Here is a 21551-nt window from a genome sequence, read left to right as displayed (position 1 = left end):
TTCCAAGTTATTTACTTTTATTTTATTTTTATTTTTTGTATTGGATTGAATACAGGAGTTTGTATTGAATCCAATACAAAATGTTTGAATGAGTTTCAATTTGAATTTCCCGCACACGCGCCGACGTCATCAGGAGCCGACGCAGGAGGAGCCGTCCGGTTTTTTTTTTCTCCGCCGGACAGCTTCTCGCTTCAGAGATCATCCGACGCTGGAAGAAGGAGGTGGACGATCAGCGGGACCAGGTAAGAAGCCGGCCGGCATCTTGTGTTCGGCCGGCGGAACACAAGATGCCGGCCGGCTTCTTACCGGTCCCGCTGGCACCCGACGAAGGACACCCGACGCTGGAGAGGGAGATCGGAGGACGATGATCGACGGAGGACGACGCTGGAACACGAACACGACGCTGGATGAGCACAGCGGGACCAGGTAAGTAAGGATGGGAAAAAACTCGGGGTTAACCATCCTAGCCATTTTTTTTTTGCCCGTACGAAGGTCGGGCTTAACGGCTAGGAGGTTAAAAAGTATTATGTGAGCGTTTGTTGGTTTAAATGCCAATGTGAAAAATGCTATAATCCTCCCAAATTTGTTCATATAGATAACATTATTTTATATATCTCATCTAAATATAAATTGTGTGAACCTTGAGCAGAACCTTAGTTTCTCTATAGCAAAAGAAAATTTGCCGTCAGGCAGGTTCATTATTGCTGGAGGTACAGGCAGTGTCTGTTAAGTTAGCGGTCGCCAGCCAATTGTGGCCCACGGCTCTGGTCAGTGCGCCCCCTGCAGGGTCACAAGAAGGAAAACCGCTGGGGGGGGCACACTGGCCAGACCTGCGGACCATGTCGCCTGTAAGGATCGCAGGCTCAGACCTGCGATGGGAGAGTGGGTGGGTTCTGGCTTCATGGTGTCACTCCGGGGGCACACGGCTTCCTGCTCATACACGGTCCAGAGTTCATGAAAATAGTAGTCCTTGAGGTCCAAAAGGTTGGTGACCACTGTGTTAAATTATCCCTGACAGGCCAATAAAGGTGACCAAATACAGAACCTGGAGAAAAAGATGGCAGTGTCCCTGATAGAACAGGGAGACAAAGTGTATTTTAAACATATTGATCAGACCGGTAAGATTTTAGTGCATAAGGCACATTGCATGCCCCTTCTGCAATATGAGATGTGCCTGATCGCAATTTTTTTTTAGGGTCTTGTCTTCTTTAATGTGTGGGAAAAAGTGACATAGAAGAATAAAATAAGTGAAGTCAATACACATGATCTTCATAAAAGTATTTTTAGGTTGATGCAGGTTTAGGCCCATTTCCTATCTGAGATGATCATTTGGATCCGCTGGACCTTTTTATCTCTGGGAAAACCTGATCTCTCCTTGCGCTGTCCCTGGTTTAGCCATCTTGATTGGCCGGGCTGGAATGGCATAACACCCACACATGCACCCAGGAGTTCACTCATTGGTGGGACTGACACTGAGCTTCACATGCACAGTTTAATGTACATTAAAGAAAAGATTGGGAACTGGCAGGCAAAAGTTTGTTTTATTGCAAACTGGTCATCTTCTGCCCCTTTGGCACCAAAAAAAAAGAACCCACCTGCTTACAAGGTAACTTCTAAAAATTAAAAAGTAAAGTATGTAGGTTGTAGTTGTGCATGTTTATGTATGTAACCGTTTAATGGGAATCTACTATGAATTGCATTTATGCTCTATTACAGGACCAACTATAAATAAAAAATTCCAAATGTGATTCTACTTTCTAATGCTTTAATTTTTTTTTCCCCCTTTTTAGTGTGGCTTTATGGTTTCTTCTCCATCACAGTTATCAGCCTGTTATCCTTGCTTGGAGTTATTCTTATTCCATTTATTAACCAAGGCTGCTTCAAGTTTCTTTTGAATTTCCTTGTTGCGATAGCTGTGGGAACATTAAGTGGAGACGCACTACTTCATCTTTTACCTCATGTATGTTAATGTTCTAAATAGGACCTATAAAGTGAACCTGGGAAAAATGTAAATGTTGAATTATATTTTGAAGGAGCTTTAACTGCTGCATTACTTATTGGCAGATTATTTATTTGTTTAGTATATTTCTGTAGAATTGTGAAAAAAGAATGTTTTAAAAACTTGGCTGTGTATAAGACATCAAACATCAGTGTTATGTTCTGGGTCGGACAAATCCTACAGTTACCAAAGTGCTTTTAAATGAACCCTAATCCTGAGATGGAGATCCAGGATAGCCTCATGAAACTCAACATCAGGCTTATAAATTGTAGATTAAGTTTGTGTCTCTAAAAAAAATAAAAAACCTCCTTGGTGCCTATTGGCAACCACTGGTCACCTTGGTCACTTCAAGCAGTTACAAGTAGTTATTGCTGGTTTTTTTCAGATGTTTGCAAGTGGTTTCCAAAGCCTGGCAAACGGTGCAAGTTTTTCCCCCCTTAATGTTAACTATTTTTTCCAGGCATTTTTAAGTGGTAAACACTTAAAACTGTGTGCAAAAAAAGGGTTTGAACTAGCCCTGCTTTATTCCTGTTTGGTAAAATATTATAATAGTTGTTTTTTTATTACACCTTTGATCTACGAATGAACAGAAAGAAAAGCTGGGAACAGTCTTTAACTTATTTTGTAGGATGATGACTTTACATAAAGTGCAGTTATTAAGTATGCCCCTATTCCCTGACTTAAAGTAATCCCCCTCTATAGGTTTAATTCCTCATATATGCATTCCTCGCATTCCAGTGCCGCTGGTAGACATGCCTGGGTAGTACAGCTCTATTTCTATGAGACTGTGTCCTGAGGCCTGAGAGCCACCCCATAGAATACAGTCTGAAGAAATCCAAACCGTATTGTGCAGGTGCATTCACTCTGGCCCTGAAATGTGATGAATGTAAGCAAAAAAACTTGCTAGCTCTCTGAATCTTGGCACATATAAATATATGCAGGGGGTGGCGGGTCACTTAAGGTCAGGAAACAGGACACGTTTCACAACTGCTCTATTTGTGGAAGCACAGCAATGCTTTAAAGTAATCCTGGCATGGGAGAAACTGGCTTTCAACCTTTAACTTTCTCAGAATGTTAATTTAGTTAATGTTTTGCTCTAAATAATTAACTCAACATGTTTAATTCAGTGGCATTGTCCACTTTTCACAGTTCAGGGTTTTTTTAATGTAAAGGTCTTCTGCTTGGTTTTAGGATTTTCTATTAGCCTGGTCAACTGAAAAGTGAAATCTTTCTTGAATGTTTTTTAATTTGTTCAAAAATCTAAATTCAGCAAGTTTTTGTGGGTAATACTGTTCCTCAGCAATATATTGATACCCAATATCACCCAAAATCAATATACTTGGATCTATTGAACTTGCTTCATTCTTTTAATCTTTTTTTTTTTTTAAACCTGCTTGATAGGATAACATGACATTTTCAATTGTATTATTTTTTTAACTGCTTTACTTTTTTTTTTTTTTTGCAGTCACAGGGTGGACATGATCACGGTTCTGAACCATTTGGCCACAAGGACAGCAATGATATAGACCAAATGAAAAGCCAGGAGTTTTTGGTGGAGTATGACAGTGTTATGAAAGGTCTAGTTGCACTTGGTGGCATTTATCTTCTATTCATAGTTGAGCACTGTCTTCGAATGTTTAAACACTATAATGAGCAAAGGGTATGTTCTATTCTCATGTGTTTTTTTTTTATTTTTATTTTTATTTGCAAGATACGTTTTTAACAGGTAGGGGGGAGTTTTAACAAATCATATATCAAGAGAACTAACCATATTCGGATACAAATATATACTACATTATTACAACCTTAACAACTGGGTAAGTAAAAGCATCCAACAATCACCATCGTCTGCGGCATTGTGAAGTTATTTGGTATCGTAGAGCTTGAGATCCTCGGGCTTCACCCAGTCATGTCAATCACACGAAATAGCAGATTATCATCTAGTAATACCTACTCCTTGTATCATGAATCTCTAAACAAGTGGTTTTGTTTCTCTGGGGCTCCTAGTAAACTTTTATATTTATTGGCATTCTGAAACATCATCCAGAGGGCCCATGTGTCAAGAAATTTCTTGGTCCTATCCCCAGAGATGAGATCCTCCATAAGAATTATTTTATTGACCTCATCTATCCACATCCTCATAGTGGGTGGTGTGGCTTTTTTCCATAGCCCTGGGATACAGGCCTTCACGGCTGTCAAAAGATGTTTCACCACCGAGTTGGCATAACTTTTCTGGGGCCATTTGTTTAGGTGTAACAGAAAAACGGCCAGATCTTCAGGGATCATATAAACTGACATTTTCTAACATTATTCTCATGTATTTTTTTATTATCATGTCAAATAAGAAAATAATGGCATTTATTTGAGGCTACCTAGGTGCCATTAATCTTCACTTACTTTGCTTGTAATTAGACTCAGTTGTGCATCAACTGGTATATAATTAATCGATATATATAATATTTACCAGTATCAAGTGGAATCACATGCTAGTAGTTTCCATAACTTAGCAAACTTAGTATTGTTATGGTGAGTAAATTAAACAACTAGTATTCTAGTAGAGGAGCCTTAATAACAGCTTAATATAAAAAAATGTTTGTTTACCAGTTGTAGATTTTTGCACACACCTTAAAAATATCCATTCCGCAGTTTTCTGGTCCTTCTTACTAGTAAATTAAAACTGATTTTCAAACGTGGGACTACTGTATTACAGAAGAAGCTCTTACAGTTCCTAAGTAAGTTGACTCCCACTGAACAGACTGTTTTGTGTGAGTCAATTTAGTAAGAATTATGAATGATTGGGTTTTTCATTTTTAAAGCACTGAATTAAGACCATTTAGTTTTCTGAATAACTATTCTTTCCAATGGACAAGTCATTTCAAACAAATTTGTCTAGTTTTACTCTAAACTGAGCATGGGCAGCTCAGTATTTTTAAACAGAAGATAGAAGTGTGTTTTATTTCAGAAGGGGCATTGCCTGTCCTTTCTGCAATAATAGACCTGACTCTTCTTAATATTCTTTTGTGTAACTGTAGTCCCGCTTTAACGTGGTTTGTAGTAGGTAAATTAATATGCTTAGACAGTTTAATATTTTGATCTTTTATTTAGCACTTACTAATATTATCTTGTATTTTTTCCTAAAATCAGTTTTAACTTTAATATAATTCTGTGCTTTTTAATCATGATTTTTACCTAAACTAATACTGAGTCCCTAAAAGATGTTTGTGCAAGTGAACATATGTTAAATATAGAGTTATATATTACTTTAAACATTGATTTTAATGTTGAGCGCTAATATGATGATTACTCGATGTGAGATGCTAAATTCCCCAGCCCAGTGGTCGCCGACCTTTTTGGTCCTGCGGACCACTAAAATTGCCGGCTCTGGACCGCCAATTCGCGGGGAGCCAGGGTCGCTCAAAGGGGGAGAAACTTCCCCCAAAGTGACGTTATGATGCTAGAACCTGCCCACTTTCCCATCACAGGTCTGAGCCTGCGATGGTGGAGTGGGCAGGTAGTGTCCAGGGATCTGTACAGGGGACATGGTCGCGGCTTTGGCCGGTGTGTCCCCCCAGCCCAGTCCTTCTCTGGGGCGCGCCGGCCAGAGCCGCGACCGCTGCCCCAGCCGATCAATATCTGTTTGCATAGTAAGAGTTGAATGAAAAACGTATTTGCGTGGTGGCCATATTTGTTTTTATGTGAGCTATTCATTTGTTAAACAGTTTTTTATTGTAAGCCAAATATTGTTGACAATGTTTTTGTCTTATTTAGGGAAATAAAAGTAGACTAAGGCGGAAGCCTAAAGCTGATGAATCCTCAGTTGGGAGAAAGTTATCCGATCACAAATTAAATCGGAGATCAGATGCTGAATGGTTACAACTTAAACCCTTATCAGGTAAAGCCATATGTATTTATATACAAGTCCATTTGGTTTGACAAATACTGTTTTCCAATTGATCTCCCATTAGTGTCAGGGCCCTAGTGTTTAGTGGTGGAGTTCTGATGGGGCTGGGGAACCCGCTCCTTCCATTGGCCCAATGTGATTTGGTAACTGGAAAAGCTTGATGTATCTATCTTTTTCGGATCATTTCTTACACTGTGTAACCCCCCCCATTCTTTATATAAATATTATTTTTAAACAATTGCTGTAGTTAAAAATTAGAAGCATTTAAAGAACATTGACTATTTATCATGAATATGAGAGTATATTTTTTTTTACCTGGTGGCAAGGGAATGGTAGCTGGTGGCAAGGGAAATCGCAATCACAACAAATCACACAGAAAGCAGTTGCAGCTTCTTCAAAACGCACATTTGTAATTTGCCTAAAAGAAATATTACTATGTAATGACTAACATTAAACCCAGATGTTCAGAGGCCCCTTTAAACATTGCAAGGAGTGGGGACAAAGCAAAAACCATTAACTGCTAGTAATCACAACTAATCTTCAGAAGTGAGACCAATATAAAATAACTTCACCTTATCCATAACGCACAACAAACCATACATATACCTGTTGGATATTTGAAGTCCGCAAAGCAATAGCAATGTTCTTTTGAAGAACAGTTTCTTCCACTGAACTGTGGATTGAACAGTTTAGAAAGGAAGAGGATTAGGTCTTTAATCTGGTTAGTAGTGCATCTGATTTTAAGCTTGATTCATGGAGGTGTGTAAGTGGCTGGTAACAGTTTTTAGGAAGACAGAAAACCTAGGAAAAGAAACTTAAAGGTCCATCTGCCTGGTGTGTAAAGCACTGGCTAACTATCATTAAGAATATATTTTTTTTATAAAAAGTTTTCAAAATTCCTGTCAATCTTTAAATGTACTTCTATATTTACTTTGCTTTTGATTAAAGCGATCATATTATTCTAACACAGGATTTATATTGCGCCAACATATTACGCAGTGCTGAACAATAAATAGGGGTTGCAGATGAAAAACAAATACAGACAGTGACACTGGAGGAGAGAACCCTGCCCCGAAGAGCTTACAATCTAGTAGCTGCGGGAATTAACCCACAATAGGGGGGGGGATATGTAGTGGTGGGAAGTAGTGACAGTTTCAAAGAACACAAGAAGATGGGTAGGCAAGTTTTAAAAAATGGGTTTTGAGTGCTCTCTTAAATGAGCAGAAAGTAGGAGCAAGCCAAATAGTATGGGGAAGACCATTCCAGGGAGTTTGGCAGCTCTAGGAAAAGTCTTGTAGCCATGAATGTGATGAGGTTTTGAGTGAGGAAGTCATTAGTAGGTCATTGGAGGAGAAGAGAGCGGTTGGGGGAGTATTTATTTTTACAGGTCAGAAATGTAAGTGGGACAAGAACTGTGGAGGGATTTAAAGGCAAAGCACAGGAGCTTGAATTTGATTCTAAAGTAGATGGAAGCCAATGAAGAGAACTACAAAGAGATGCAGCAGATAAGGAGTGGTGGGAAGGATGGATGAGTCTGGCTGCAGCATTCATAATAATAGATTGTAGAGGAGAAAGTCGGGTTAGTTGAATTACCAGAGAGGAGGAGGTTACAGACGAGAGATAAGAGCGTTTTTTGGTCTAGGGACAGGTAGGGGCGGATTTTGGAGATGTTGCGTAGATGAAAGTGACAGGACCTGGAAATGTTTTGAATATGGGGGGTAAATGAGAGGGCAGAGTCAAAGGTGACGCCAAGACAACGTGCCTGAGGGAAGGAACGAAAAACAGTGTTACCAGTTAGGAACATGTCGGGGCGATTTGGAATTAGAAGGGGGGATGATGATGAGGTCTGTTTTATCCAGGTCAATTTTCAGAAATTGGGTCAGACATCCATGATGACATGGCTGACAGGCAGCATGAGACCTTATCCAGGACTGAGGGATACAAGTCAGGGTTGGACAGATAGATTTGAGTGTCATCAGCATACAGATGGTACTGTAAACCAAAGGAGGATATGACACTGCTGAGAGGAGAGGTGTACAGAGAAAGGGGAACTGGTCCAAGAACTTACCCTTGGGGAACACCAACAGGGAGGAGAATAGGAGAGGAGGAATTACCATTGAAAGAAACTTTAAAGGAGCGGTCAGACAGGAAGCAAACCAAGAGATAGCACTGTCACTGATACCATTGGAGCGCATGATTTTGTATTAGAAGGGGGTGATCAACCGTGTCAAAAGCGGAGGGAAAATTGTCTTGACACTTGGCTCTGATGAGGTCATTGGCCACTTTAGTAAGGGCTGTTTTAGTGGAATTGGTAGCTCGAAAACCAGACTGGAGCGAGTCTCCTACCTAAGGGCTTCCTACTGATTTGAGTGTGAAACTAATATAATTTGAATCAAATATTAAGGAGAAATAGTTCATTTATATATGGTAAGGTAAAATAAACACTTTTTTTGTGTGTATCAAGCCATTATACCGTATTTTTCAGACTAGAGGATGCACTTTTTTCCCCTGAAAAGTAGGGGGGAAATGAGGGTTCGTCCTATGGTCCAAATACAACCCGCCTGCACTTCCATGAGGGGCCAGATAGGCGGCTGCAGTTCCACCTAGTCTGGCATGGCCCCTCGTTCTGCAGCCTTGTAAACACTGATGCCAGTATCATTCAGGGACAGGGAGGGGGAACGGCTGCAGTGCCGGTCCACCCTCTTCAAGGGATCTTGCACTAAAATCAGGCAGTGCAGAAAGCCCTGCCTTCCCCTTCCCTGCTGTTTCCTAGCAGCCCCATCTATAGGGATGCTGGGGGTGTGTTTCAGTGTGAGAAGGCTCAGTGTAACAGTGGGGAGGGAGGCAAAGACGGCAGGAGGAGGGCAGTCTGAAGTGAGCAGTGCTGGTTTTCTTGTGCAGCACACCATTCTCCAATGACAGGTGAGTTGTAGCTTTCCTGTCACTATAGTCTTGTAGTGCAATATCTGTGCAATGTGCAATCTCTCTCTCGTTAAATGGTATTCTGCTATATTTTATTAAATATTTCTTTACACAATTTGGTTCCGAATATTTTTTCTAAATCCTGGGTGCGTCTTATGGTCCGAAAAATACAGTATTTTCCCTTTAATCAAATGTTAAGGTATACATGGACATTTTAAGAAGGTAGTATTCCATAGGTATAGAATAAGGACACAGCTCTCATTTCATGATGCTTTTACTTCTTCTGGATTATGTTTTATGTCATTAATATAGTTTGGATGGTATTGTGTTTTTGATTTATATCGGAATTTAACATTCATAATTGTTTTTCTTTTAGATGCGTTCACCAAATACCACAGTAGTATCTGTAATAAAATTGAGTAAGGTGCATACAGAGTATTTTTTAGTGCTGCATAATTAACTTTTTTTCTTGATTGTAAAGATGTAAATGTTTCACAAATCTTTTCTGCTTTTTAATATAGGAACTGAAGATCTAGCTGCTACTGAAGGCCAGAGACTAAATGAAACAGAAATGACTTATGTTGATAGCCTTCAGTCTCCAGTGAAAGTTTTTGTTGCAGTTGATGATGTAATTCCACACAATAACAAAAATGGATCTTTTGATGATGATCACAGCGTGGATGATGGACAATATGAAAATAATCACACAAAGAAAGTGGTGTCAAAGAAACACAGTCATGGTAAACACTCCCACCATTCACATGGCCATTGCCACTCTGGAAAAGATATGAAAAACACCGGCATTGCCAATATAGCTTGGATGGTAATAATGGGTGATGGCATGCACAACTTCAGTGATGGATTAGCCATAGGTAAGTACAAACTTCATTAATTTAACAACTACATTCCCTGCATTGTTTGCCTTTGTAAATACTGCTGCACTATGCAAGTGTTTATTGCAAATACATTCAAATAAAGCATAATTATTTTGGAATAAATAAACAGTTATTTTAGAATCCTTTGTATTTCCTGGTGGTTTACTATCTAGTTTCTTTACAGGTGCAGCTTTTAGTGCGGGTCTGCCTGGGGGAATCAGCACATCTGTAGCAGTGTTCTGCCATGAGCTTCCCCATGAATTAGGTAAGATTTGTGCTTCATCACCATCCTGTGTTTCTTTTTTTTTTTTTTTTTTTTTTTTTTTTTAATCTAATTTACTATTTTACACTTAAAGACAAATTATAATATTTTGTGGTCAGTTTAATTTGTTTATAACCTGGGTTTTTCGCTGTATGTTAAATACAATAGAATCGGCCATATCCCAAAAATGTCCCTAATGTTTGTTTTGCACTTGACCAACCACCTTTTGTTGTTGTTGTTCTTAGAAGAGAAAGCCGGCCGGCTTTTTCTTCTAAGGAGAGGACACCCGACGCTGGAACACGACGATGGACGATCGCAGCGGGACCAGGTAAGTGATCGCTAAACCCAAACTTTTCTCACTGTATTTTCATACAGTGAGAAAAGTACGGGCTTATCGATAATACTAACTTTTTTTTGATGGGAAAAGTACGGGCTTAACGGTTGGGAGGTTAATAAAAAAACAGGATTTATATAGCACCAACATCTATTACACAACGCTGTACATTAAATAGTTGATTTTCCAAATATTAGAAGATCAGAGTGTACTCATGAATGATCATTCATAGGTATGTAACTCCTTAGGCTCATCTGCTCCTTAAGGCATTGGATTCAGAGTATTTCTGCTAGTTAAATATTAGAAATACTGCCTTATTTAAATGAAAGCTTAAAAACCCATGTTTAAATGGCACTTTACTATATTTTCCATCTCTTGTTTGATGCTAGCGCTCATTCATCCCTTGACATTTTGATTGCAGTCACTTTTTTCTTACAATAATTGACTATTGTAAATGTAAAGTTGTTCACAGCTCTGATTTTAAGTAGCCCTCTAAAATGTGAATAATTAAAGAGCTCAGCGGTATACAAAACACCATCAAAAACAAATCACATTGTCGCTCAAACAAGTTGAAATGTTAAAAAAAATTCTGTAAATCATTTGTCCTCTAATATGAGTAAATCAACTGTACATAAAGGTGCAAAAGTGCTGATTGAGGACGTTAGTTAAATGTCACAATGGCGGTGCTAGTTTTCTTAATAGCCAGTGTTGCATGTTTTTTTTTCTTCTGCTGAAAAGTGGATGCTGCTCAATATCCACACTGTCCTGTTTTATTACCCCAATGCCCTGTATAATATATTGGTGCTTTATGAATAATTTATATTAATATTCTGGTGTATTGAGAGCTGGCAGGATTGGTTTTAATTTTTTTTTTCTTTTCCTGCAGGGGATTTTGCAGTGTTACTAAAGGCTGGCATGACTGTAAAGCAAGCAATTGTATACAATGTTTTGTCTGCAATGATGGCCTACATAGGCATGTTTATAGGCACAGCCGTTGGACAGTATGCCAATAATATCACTTTGTGGATTTTTGCAATTACAGCTGGCATGTTTCTATATGTGGCACTAGTTGACATGGTAAGGTACCAATATGATTATAAATGTCGTCATACAGTATTTGTTTCTTGTGTTTGTGTGTAGTCAAAACCAAATTCTTTCAGTTTTATACATTTACATGAACCTCACCTGTTTACCAACAACATAAGCCAACATTGTTAGTTGAACCTGCATGGAACTATATCTGTCTTCCAATCAATATTTCAAAAAAAGAACCCTGACTCAAAGTCAAGAATGGGCCCCACAAACAACCCCTTAATTTATGAATAAAACAGACAGTCATGCTGTGACGGCCTCCTAACACCTCTCGTCTGTCTTCTGTACCACCCATCATATATTGTGTCATCTAGGGAGGCCAGGAAAGCAGCAAAAGGTGGTCACAGGCTTCCTTTAACATCTTTTGTAGCTCTACAATGTAGAGGCACTGGGAGCTTTCATGGCACCAGATTACTCATTTAATCTTTGCCTGTGCATGACTGTGGTAAGATACTACTGCGATATTACAGAAATTGCCTTTAAGCAAAAATAAGGTAGACACTGCCCTAAATGAAAGGTAAAAATATTTTGGCAATGGAGTAATGGATTATCATCTTTTTATACACACATTAAACAGGAAGATTCAAGGACAGAAGTTGGGTAACGTGAAGGATGAATCATGTCATAGGTTGCCATGTACTGATCCCACCCTGCTTGACTCACCATTTCCCCTCCCTCCCAAAAAAGGGGGCCAATATTTAAAGAACTGCCTCCATGGCAGGTAACCACATACCAAATACCTGGGATCACAAACTAGTTAAGGGAAGACAGATGGACATGGGATGTGCTTTATGGACAGCACATACTTTTGGATACTGATTTTGGAGGCTGGAGAAGCAGTGAAAGAAAGAAACAGCAAAGATTTTTTATTTTTTTTAATTTGTTGCTTGATTTTTTACATTTTATGCTATTAAGCAAGAGCTACACTTTGGTGATTCCTAAAATAATCAGGGAATTGCCCTTTCACAAATTTGGTTCTTTCATCCTTCTGTAGTTGAGTTTTAATGGTTCTTCTTTTTTTAAAAAACTTTGTTTTATTCATCCTAGCTTCCAGAAATGCTGCATGGGGATGGAGAAAATGAAGAACATGGACACTGCCCAGTGGGACAATTCATTCTGCAGAACTTGGGACTTTTGCTTGGTTTTGCCATAATGCTGGTCATTGCTTTATATGAAGATAAACTAGCGTTTGACATCCCCATCTGACTTTCTTGGTACTTTCCTTGGTCCATTTGTAATTACTGTGTCCGTATGCTAGCCTTGTATGTTGAAAATGTTTACAGCATAAGCTTGCATCTTGAAAGCAAATCAAATCAACAGCAAAGTACACATGAATTAACTCACCGGTACAATTCTCCAGAGATCACTGTGATATATGTTAACTGGCATTGTTTGTGAAGTCTATCTCGCTGCACTTGTTAAGTGTTAATAAATTGTCATCATAAACGCAAAGCAAACTCAAATTCTACATGATCTGAGTGTCAAGTTGTTTAGTATTCAGATAGACAGCATAGTATTTGATTTCATACAAATGAATATGTAACCAGTGGAATTTATCATGATATGTATAGATGAAACTAATGTGAAGTCATTCATTTTGTTTTGCTTTGCTTGTCTTCTGAGACTAGTTGAGACTAACCTTGATAAAAGTATTAACAAGGATTTGCTGAAAAGAAATGTACTTGAGCATATGTAGGTGTTTATGTTTACGTTAGTTTTTTGTCAATGAATGCTGAAAAGATAAACTACTTCTTCATTTTTGTATACTTTTTGTTTTTAGAAGGATCTGAACAAATTGTTTAACAATAAAACAGTCATTTTTGAAGAAATGGTAAAACCTACATGGAAAATGTTGATCTTTTGTTTTTAATGCTGGTAAATCAGAGTCTTGTCCTATTCATTTGGCTAGTGTAATCCATTTTCCAAATCTATTGTAAACATATCAATGCATGCTAATAATGTTCTTCGATCTAGTCATCTTATGTCCTCATTTCACATGTAGCCCAGTTATTGCACATGCATTTCAATCAAAAGGCAGTTAAACCCCTGGTGGTTTGCCTGAGCCAAATTTTTATCTGTAAAAATTCCTGTTTCTGTACTCAAACTTAAACTGCAGTAGTAACATGTATGACACTAACTGCAATGACAAATACAATGTTTTTTTCTGTTTGCTATGTATTCACACACTCATCTGTTGCATGGATAAATGTTTTTTTTTTATGTTTGTTGGTTTTTTTCGTTGCACAGTGCAGTTCACATGCAACCCAGTAGTCAGTCATCCTTTACTTAAGATTTCCATCAATGAGTAATGCTTTTACCTGTTAAAAATAGGACAGATTGCTTCACGTCAATTTATAGCTTTTATTTTTTTATTCAAAATACAAATGTGGACAAATCTATTGGTACTGCTTCTCGAAAAAAGAAGGACCCACAATGGGTTCTGAAATAACTTGAATCTGGCTAAAGTAATTGACATCCATCATTCATTGTTCCACATGTAACAAATATCAGCCTTTGCTATGGGATTTTGAATTTTTAGAATATTGCAGGTGATAAAACTAAAATGTTGCAAAAATGATGAAATCCATAACCCAATTTGCCACAACCCTTTAGAGGCAATTGTTGCAAACAAAGTGATTCCTGTGGCTCTTAAAGAGACATCTGCATCTCTCAACACAGTTGAACACATTCTTCCTAGGAAAACTGCTCCAAATGTGTCAGGTTTGAAAGGTGGTGTCTCCAAAATGCGTGTTTCAGTTTTTTTCATAGATTTTTGATCAAATTAAATTTAGGGCCCATTGAAGGCCACTTCAAAATCGTTAGTGTTTTTGTTCTTGTCCATTCTTGGATGCTTTATATTTTGGATCATTATCCTTTTGCGGGATCCATGACCTGCTACTCAGAGTTCTGTGACTCATAGCAGTCAGTTCCCTGCACATACTCAAGGCAAACAAGAAAAGCTGCCTCCATGTTTAACACTAAAGTATGCTTTTCATTTCTATATAGCTGAACTAAACTCTAAATAAAAAAACGCCTTTAATCCCGCAGATCTGTCAGAAGGTTTCTTCGTTTGGGTCATGCGTCATCCCAGTATCTGTCTTTAGCTCGGTGCAGGGGAAGTTGCTTAACGCTGGCATCTTGCTTCTTCCAGGTTCTTCTTCCTACGTCACCCAATCTCACAATGCACAGGCGCAATATCAGGTTATGTAGATGGGGGAGAAAAGATTGCTGATCTCACTGCACATGCGTGAAAGGGCTCCTTCTGCGCGTGCCCGAGTTTAGGGCATGTGCAGAAAGAGTAGCCAAGAGCCTCCTAGGATGCATGACGTAGGTGGTGTCTACCCTTTTAGGTCCACTTTAAGTGTCAGTTTATTGTCTGTGCACATAGAGTAAATGTGACAGACACTTCCAGATTTATCATCTGTCCAAAGGACATTTTTCTGTAAACTTTATTGCCTGTCAATATGCATTTTAGCATAATTCCATTCTGGCTTTTCCATGTTTTTATTTTAACTGTGGTGTCCGGGGTCTTCTTCCATTGAGCCCACTGTATGAATTGTGCAATCACAAACTGATGAACCTTGACCTTGGAGTTCAGCTTGGATCTTTTTGGAAGGTTTCTTTAGATTTTGTATACATTCTGAATAACCTGCACAACCTATTGTCTATTTTTCCTTGACCCTTTCTATGGAAGATGGGTACAGTCCATCCGACTTTAAAATTCTTGATAATATTAAATGTAAAAAAATTGTAATTTCACGTTGCTTGGTCATTTACCCAAACAACTCTTCTGTCATTTCGTTGGCCCATGTTTAGTGTGGGATGCCCATTTGTACTGATCAGCATTCAAGTATACGTGGTACAATTTCTTTTAATTTAATTGCATTTAGAAGGCATGAAGCACTTTTTAAATGAGCTGTAAGTGTAACAACAAACGTTTTCATGGCTGTAAAACATGTTGCTGTTAACTTCTTGGTAGTTCTCATCTTTTAATTTCATGGTTATACATGCAGTTAAGAGACTACATATTAAGGTTGTGTAAAGACCGTTCAGTGTTGGGAGCTGACAAGGGCTATTTGGGATGACCTGTGCCTAATATAGATATAAATGAGGTGGCTCTCAAAACAGTTACCTAGGTAAAGGGGATTTAGGTTTTCATGTGGTTCCCCATATTACATTTTACCAGGATATTCTATGTAAAACTCCACATTGATTGTATGTTTTAGTTTTTAAATGGAAGCAATAGCCTTTGCTATGGGTAACTGCAAACTCGCTGCAGTATATTATATAATTTACCAGCCCCACAATGTCCCTTATATCAAAGACCGTAGGGTTTAGATGGTTTATGCTACATAGCAAGCCTGAACATTGTTTCATTTTTCTTTGTTTTATACAATCAATATGGCTTTAATGACCTTGTCGGCTGATGTATGTATTGTTTTTAATGATACACACTTTTATTTTCGTTTTCTTTTTTTGCCATCTAATGAAACATGACAATGCATGGGATATGTTTATTTCCTTAGTGGTTAAACCTGATGGACTTTGAGTCTTTTTTTCAACCTGACTTACTATGTAACTATGTAATGCGGTACACCAGAGCACTGCTTTAAGAGAGAAAGAGAGTAAATCCAGCTTAAATGTATTGGAAGTTTTTGCCAGAATTCTGAAGGAATAATCCTTTCTTCAGATTGTTAATCCGTCAGGAGGTTTCCTGGTATGGGTCCCGTGTCGTCCTGGAATCCATCTTTGGCCCGGCACTTCCTTTGGCGCCAACATCTTCTCTCTTCTTCTGAGTTTTTCTTCCTGCATCACCTGAACTCGCACTGTGTAGGCATGAGATTTGGTGAACGTAGATGGGGAAAATAAAGATTCTTTTTCTTCCAATATTAAAGGGCTCTTTCTGCCCAAGCCCGAGATTAGGGTATGTGCAGAGAAGCATCTAAGAGCCTCCCGAAATGCGTGACGTAGATATCCCTGGAGGGTTTGCACTACCATTCTGTCTTTATCACTACGGCAATCAAATCAGGAAGGGTAGGTGAGTTGTTGCACCCATTTTTTTTTAAAGGGTGCAAAAAAAAATTACAATTTTTATTTAAAATGGTAGGCGCAACCCTTTAATGAAAAAAAAAATTTTTGAGTTTAGGGTCAGTTTATTAATATCTACCAAAATATTCATACTGGTAATCAAAGGGGACATGACGCTATTGTCAGTGCAGCACACTACAATGCACTGTATATTTGCACGTGTATCCCGCTCTGATGTACAATGCATGGGGTTGGTGTTCACAATGACTGACACTGCATAAAGAGTAGGTGCTTTACAGAAAAACAATAAATTGCACATTGCTGCAATGCACAAGTATGAATAGATTTTCAACATCTAGTGCATATTAACTTTAAATTGTAATTTACACAATTGTTTTCAAATTGTACCTGATATGACATTTATTTTAATTACCATTAGACTGGCTTTGCTTTGGTTGCGTCAAGTTCTGAATGATGTGGCTATGATTTTGTACTGCGGCATGTATTCATTTGCATACCAATGAAGAGTTTCCTATGATTGAAAATGAAAACTGATTAGAATAGGTGGTCTTTTATCACCTTTTCTGTTATAATTTTGTAGATTTAACAGTTAATATTGTAGACTACATAACCTCTATGTAACTTAGTTTAGGAATTGCTGGAAAAATGTGTCATGTGAGATCTAGACATTGGAGAAAATTTATGTTAAAGCTTTAACTTTTCATTTGGTGCTACTCAGTTTTACATATCGAATTCTAATCCTAGCTGTACTTGTTAAGTAGTTTGGTAAATTAATATGTAAATTTGAGGTCTAAAAAACTACAATAAACAATACGCAAAATAGTTATATTTATTTGACACTTTAGGATTACATTAAGCTTAAATGGTTGGACCTCACACTATCATTTGTATTTTTGTTCAATTTTATAGGCACCAGCTTTAGTCAAAGGTCCAAATAATCATTGAAGCATATGCAGACATCAAACGTTTTGCAGAGGAATTCACACACTGTTGTGATCTTATGATCACCGTATGAATGTAACTGTTTTCTATAGCAGCAGTTCAAGAGCCTCCACCACTGGCTCACTTTAACGCTTGTTCCATACCATGCTGGTATGTCCCGTTCTCCCTTTTCACGTCCTCAGTTACCACTTATCTGTTTGATAGTCATTACAAGCCTGATTTAATTTTTTGCCAAATTCTGGAAAATATAAAGACAAAATTTCAAGTAACTGCATTGCCTGGGTAATGTATGTAATGTATTGTTGAATGTCATTAAAAATTCTTTTTGTTTTTTTTGTTTGTTTTTTTGCCATATCATCCCTCCTGCATTATGTTCCATGTATCAACATTCCAGCTCATGTAGTGTTTGGGAGCTACATTTGTTTTATTCAAAACAAGATTTTTTTGAATAAAATGTTTTAAACATTCTTATGGAGTTCCAGCCTATATGTACTTTTTTTAAATATTGAAATATTTTAAAAGAAAATTGAAGAAACTGAAATTCTTACCAAAAATTGTGTTTTTTTGTGTATGTGTATTTGGTAGACATCCAAAATCTCTGAGAATGCCATCTTGGATGCAATGTATTTGCCCACAATAGAGAGAAGTGACGCTTTATAAAATCATTCTTTATTTCCTCACAGGGAGCTCTGGGAAGAGTTATGCCAGCACAGGCAGTAATTAGACATTCCAAGAAGGGCAAGGGAGTTGTGCTAAGGAATGGAGTCTTCATGTAGTGGCAAACATATTTCTAGCAAGGAAATGCTACAAATAAGCACTTATAAAACTGCCTGTCAATTATTTCTGTGCCCACACTTTCTGCATGTGACCAAATGTTTATTGGAAAACTGTGCTTTAGCTGCAGCTGGTATAACTGAATGTCTGCCATTGTGCTGAAAAGGCTTCATGCATACTCACTCTTTGTATGTACAACATATTCATGCATGAATTTTACCTCTTCCTAGACTGATTTCAGTTGCTCTTCTTAGGCAGCAATTTTAGGAGTTGCAGAGTTGTAACATGGATAACCATCTTTAGTCCGTTAGTATATTTTGACCTATTACAAATACTAATGTCTGATTTAGGAAAATTGATTTTTTTTTTTTTTTTGCAGGTGTGGGATACTGTTGGGTTTTTCTTAAGCCTTAAGTACACATGTATGGAATTGAAGAGCATGCAAAGCCCGTGTTGGAGTAATGTGAATAAACTTAAGTCCAGGGCAGTCCTTGCGGGCAGATTCTGTAGACTGAAATTTTCAGAATATAAAACAAAACTGTCTAGGTATGTTTTACAAGAACCTGTTGACCACAAGCAAAACCCCCTTTCCTACATGGGTAACATTAGATCGTCTTTCCAGTTTCATTGCTGTAGCTGCCATAGTTAAATTCCCCTTATTTCCTGCCTTGGAGGCACTGGTCACCAGCACAGAAAACCTGAAAGCTTTAGTTTTTAACAAAACAGATGTCTCAGCTACACAAGGTTCTGTGATGTGAATAAATGCCAAGAATTTTTTTAGCCAACACCTATAAGCCAAATATACATTAATCAAGTCTTTTTTTTAACTGTATAGGAATTATTTACAATCTTTCTTAAGAGTTTTAATGTAAAAAACATTTGCACTGCATGCTAAAGATTTTACCTTGTTATTATCTCTAGTAGGTTCATGTGCATGTACAATATCTTTGACATGCACTAATGAACCTGAAAAATGATTTGGGCAGATTTTGGCACATTTTGCTGCTTTTCCTAAATTAGAATCTCGAATATAAACCTGAAGGGTTCTTCCCTTTTTCTCTGGTCCTTTGAATCTAGTTTAACAGCTGTTTGTGTTAAGAATCGGAGAAAAACAGGTGGTTCTCTTTCCATTCATAAATGGCAGCATAGAGCAGACGGTGGCCAAGGAAGGTACCCTATGGTTAATATTATTATTATTACACATTATACATACATATATATATATATATATATATATATATATATATATATATATAGCCAACATTACCCAGCGCTTTACATAGTCCATACTAATGTCACTATCTCTTCCTTGCAGGAGCTCACAATCCAATGTCCCTACCATAGTCATATGTCATTAATACAGTCTAATGTCAATTTTGGAAAGCCAGTTAACCCCCCTGGCGCTAATCCCGAGTGTGGCTTGGGGTTAAATTTCATCACAAAAAGCGGTAACCCCGAGACACACTCGGGGTCAGATTGAGGGCTTACCTGGTCCTCACAATCCCATGGCGTCCTCCAGAAACGCCGGTCCAGCATCTGTGTCCCCTGGCCTCGCATCACGGTGTGTGAATGTTGGAGACGCAAGGCTAGGTGATGCAGATCCAGCGGGCATGAATTGGGGCTGGGACAGACGAGAAATTTAAAAATGCTAAATCATACCTCCAGGGAGGTTAACCTAACTACATGTTTGTGTGATGTGGGAGGAAACCGGAGAACCTAGAGCAAACCCAGACAAACACTGGGAGTACCTGCAAATGCAATGCAAAGAGTGTCTATTGGGTCCAGTTTAAACTATTTGATTGACTAGAGCTTTCCAGAGCCTTGGCCCTGGCACTTTAAAAAATACCATTTACCTACCAATGGTAAAGCCCTAGGCATGCCCTTACCATATCTGTGTCCATGCCCTTACCATTGCACTGTCCATACCCTATGATTGATTGAAGCAGCAGATATAGTACTTATGCAACCAATGGCATACAGGAAAATGCAGGAAAAAATAAACTAAAAAAAATTAGATGATGCCTACCTAGTTTAGAATATTTTTATACATGTTTTCTCTAATCCCATTTTTACCACAAAAAGAAACACATTGGTAAGGCTTTGATTTAAGGGCTACAGCAACTTACAATGTTTTATTTAATAATGCAAACTCCAGCACACATGCAATCACCAGCAAAAAAAAAAACTTGTGAGTATTTTTCATGTTTCAACCTACACAGGATTCATCACCGTTTTTATTGTTGCAATGAATGTAAATTCTTAGTTGTATGCACTTCCTGTCCTCATTACAATTCCCTCCTAATAAAGTCAGACACAGAAGATTTTAACCCCATGGTTAAAAGAAATATGCTTTAGCTGGGCTTTAAATTCCATGCGTTACTTGTTATTACCTTGGTAATGCTTTAATGTGCATTTAACTATTTTACTACTGTTTTGCTGCATTTTATGTGAACTTTTGTTTGTAATAGTTATCATACATTCCAGCTGAAGTGATCATTTTGCAGTTAATTCTGTAAAATACATACAGCTTGAAATGATCATTGCTTGACCTCTGTGAAGGTAAATAATTCTGCTGTTATTAAAAAGTTGTCACTGTGTGGCAACACAATTGAACTGTAGCTTGACAATGCAACTAATTTGCTTCTTGCAAAATGTATAGTTCCTGTTTCTGCTTCCGCAATGAGTCTGTTGATGTGATAAACACTCTGTGAATCTAACCTCTTCCCATTTAACAATTTCATTTTGTCTTCATGTTAACTATAAGCTATTATCCTTCATTCTTGCTGTTGTCATTTTATGTATGTTGTTTACTGTGAAACATCAAATAAAATGTAAAAAAAACATTTTGTATTGTTAGAAACACACTGTTTAGGTTTATTGAGCATTATACAGTAACACTGATTAGAAGTGGTGTAAAGAATCCAAATATAACATTCATCCGCAGATGTGACATTTGATCTGCATATGTTGTCTTAGTAAGCAATTATACCGCTTATGAAAAAAGGAACTAAGAAACATTTGTTTCTATTTAACCCTTTTTCTGATTTTGATTAACTCTAACCAGCACTAATTCATTACTTTTTACCTATTGTTATTTTTCTATCTAATATTATTTTAAACTTTTTGGTTTTCCGTTTTTACTTTTTTGTCACATTAAAGTAGAACTAAAGTTTCACTTGTAAGTTTGCATGATCAGGCAGGTCATTACTGCAGAAAGAGACAAGTAACATCCCTTCTAAAATTATGTCTTGTCGGTCTGATCGTAGGTAAGAGGCAAGCACAATGTCATAGCAAGTTTTCCAGCTATTTACTCTAAAAAGTGCCACATCCCTATATACAAAAATTCAAAACAGATAAAAGAGAAATTGGGACTTCTGAGGCACATGCTCTAAATAAGTGTA

The 21551-nt window shown here is 37.8% G+C and overlaps 1 protein-coding gene across 2 annotated transcripts in view; it reads left to right on the top strand.

The window, feature by feature from the left end:
- The window catches only part of SLC39A10 (solute carrier family 39 member 10), a 34008-nt gene extending 16165 nt beyond the window's left edge, over nt 1-17843 (top strand). For both annotated transcript variants that reach the window (XM_072418849.1, XM_072418850.1), the window contains 7 exons: nt 1791-1960; nt 3465-3659; nt 5768-5891; nt 9344-9694; nt 9882-9962; nt 11180-11370; nt 12433-17843. In XM_072418849.1, coding sequence (XP_072274950.1) covers nt 1791-1960; nt 3465-3659; nt 5768-5891; nt 9344-9694; nt 9882-9962; nt 11180-11370; nt 12433-12591 — 1271 coding nt within the window. In that variant the 3' untranslated portion in view covers nt 12592-17843. The remainder of the gene's footprint in view (nt 1-1790; nt 1961-3464; nt 3660-5767; nt 5892-9343; nt 9695-9881; nt 9963-11179; nt 11371-12432) is intronic.
- The last annotated feature ends 3708 nt before the right edge of the window (nt 17844-21551 follow it).

Source organism: Pyxicephalus adspersus, chromosome 7 (genome assembly GCF_032062135.1).
Source record: "Pyxicephalus adspersus chromosome 7, UCB_Pads_2.0, whole genome shotgun sequence".
Taxonomy (NCBI): domain Eukaryota; kingdom Metazoa; phylum Chordata; class Amphibia; order Anura; family Pyxicephalidae; genus Pyxicephalus; species Pyxicephalus adspersus.
This window is presented reverse-complemented; position numbering and strand designations above follow the sequence as displayed.